The sequence below is a fragment of the Austrofundulus limnaeus genome, unplaced genomic scaffold, assembly GCF_001266775.1.
Source record: "Austrofundulus limnaeus strain Quisiro unplaced genomic scaffold, Austrofundulus_limnaeus-1.0 Scaffold77, whole genome shotgun sequence".
NCBI lineage: Eukaryota > Metazoa > Chordata > Actinopteri > Cyprinodontiformes > Rivulidae > Austrofundulus > Austrofundulus limnaeus.
In genome coordinates this window covers 1606994-1608504 of record NW_013952479.1, presented here as the reverse complement: position 1 = coordinate 1608504, position 1511 = coordinate 1606994, and the positions used below count along the sequence as shown (strand labels likewise).

The window sequence follows — 1511 nt, the reverse complement described above, 5'->3', positions numbered from 1 at the left end:
ACCAGGAAGTTTTTTATGAATTTTGTAGGCCCTGTTGTAGAGCCTAACTATGGGTTCTAAGATTTCATTTGTTGTAAGAGACCAAACAGGTAAACAGTTAAATTCCAGGTCATGCTTGTTTTTTCAGTGTACAAGGTGTTTGAGAACGTTGCTCAGAAGTATGACGTTATGAACGATGCCATGAGTCTGGGGATTCATCGACTGTGGAAGGACATCCTGCTGCACGCCATGCACCCACAGCCCGGTGCCCGGCTCCTGGATGTGGCAGGTGGAACAGGTAAAACAAAACAAAACAAACAAAAAACCTTTGTTTACCCAGCTGAATCCTCTGCTGTGACTCTGCACTGATCCTCCCCCTGCAGGTGACATTGCTTTCCGTTTCCTGGATTATGTTCGGTATCAGCGGGAGAGGCAGAGGCTGCGAGCGGCGCAGTCCAGCCGGACTCGGTCGTGGCAGGACGGCTCTGATGATGACGTGACGGAGGACGAACCGCGAGCGTCCACGGCTGTCGTTTGTGACATCAACCTGGAGATGCTGAAAGTGGGCAAACAGAAAGCCGACAGCATGGGCATCTCTTCTGGTGAGCCTAAAATAACTGCAGGTGTCGGGAAGCTTTCAGTACCTGTAGTAGGTTTTAGGGCAACTGTAGCACGTCTAAGTGTTCTTTCCCTCTCTTTATTTGTTTGTTTTTGTTTTATAAAACTGTCAGGTCTGTCGTGGGTGGTGGGCGATGCAGAGGAGCTGCCCTTCTTCGATGATCAGTTTGATATTTACACCATCGCCTTTGGCATTCGAAACGTCACTCGTATTGATCAGGTAAGAGGCAGAAATCGCTGCTGGTTCTGCTACAAGCTTGGATTTTATTCAGTCATAATTTCAGGACTGTGTCTGGTGTGCTGGGATTTTACATTCCTTAAATAAATATAGTTTGGGGCGGAGTCCAGGTTGCATCATGAATCGTTTCTAAATTAAAACTGTTATTTTTTTTTCCTAATTGATAACCAGCATTGTTAATGGCTGTTTTTCAGGCTCTTCAGGAGGCTCTGCGGGTTCTGAAACCTGGGGGCAGGTTTATGTGCCTGGAGTTCAGCAAAGTGACCAATCCTGTTCTGGCAAGGTGAGGAGGAGGGTTCAGGATGAATCGTGAAATTCAGCATCAAAGACAACCAGTAGTTGTAGAAAAGTTAGAGGTTTTTATTTGTGAATTACAAGGAGGTTCTATAGAACTGGAGTGCTCAGAAACCACATGACCGTGTGATCGGCTGGAGAAGCTAACGGCTAACGCTACAAGGTCAAGAGTCTGGATTTCCCATTACTGTACATGATGACAACAGAGCAGAAAAAAGGACTGACCATGTAGAAATCATTAAAACTATTAATAATAATATTAACACAATTATTATTAACATTTTACAGTTTATATAATCTATCTAATGTTTTCARTAATGTCAGAAAAGCTGTTTGTGTTATGGATTTATTAACAGAAGATAAACAGGAAAACGTCTCATTT

General features: G+C 43.8%; 1 protein-coding gene across 1 annotated transcript in view; it reads left to right on the top strand.

The window, feature by feature from the left end:
* Window positions 1-1511, top strand: part of coq5 (coenzyme Q5, methyltransferase) — a 7370-nt gene that overhangs the window by 1507 nt on the left and 4352 nt on the right. The window contains exons 2-5 of the mRNA XM_014011161.1: window positions 128-277; window positions 363-581; window positions 711-817; window positions 1030-1118. Of these exons, the coding sequence (XP_013866615.1) occupies window positions 128-277; window positions 363-581; window positions 711-817; window positions 1030-1118 (565 nt within the window). The remainder of the gene's footprint in view (window positions 1-127; window positions 278-362; window positions 582-710; window positions 818-1029; window positions 1119-1511) is intronic.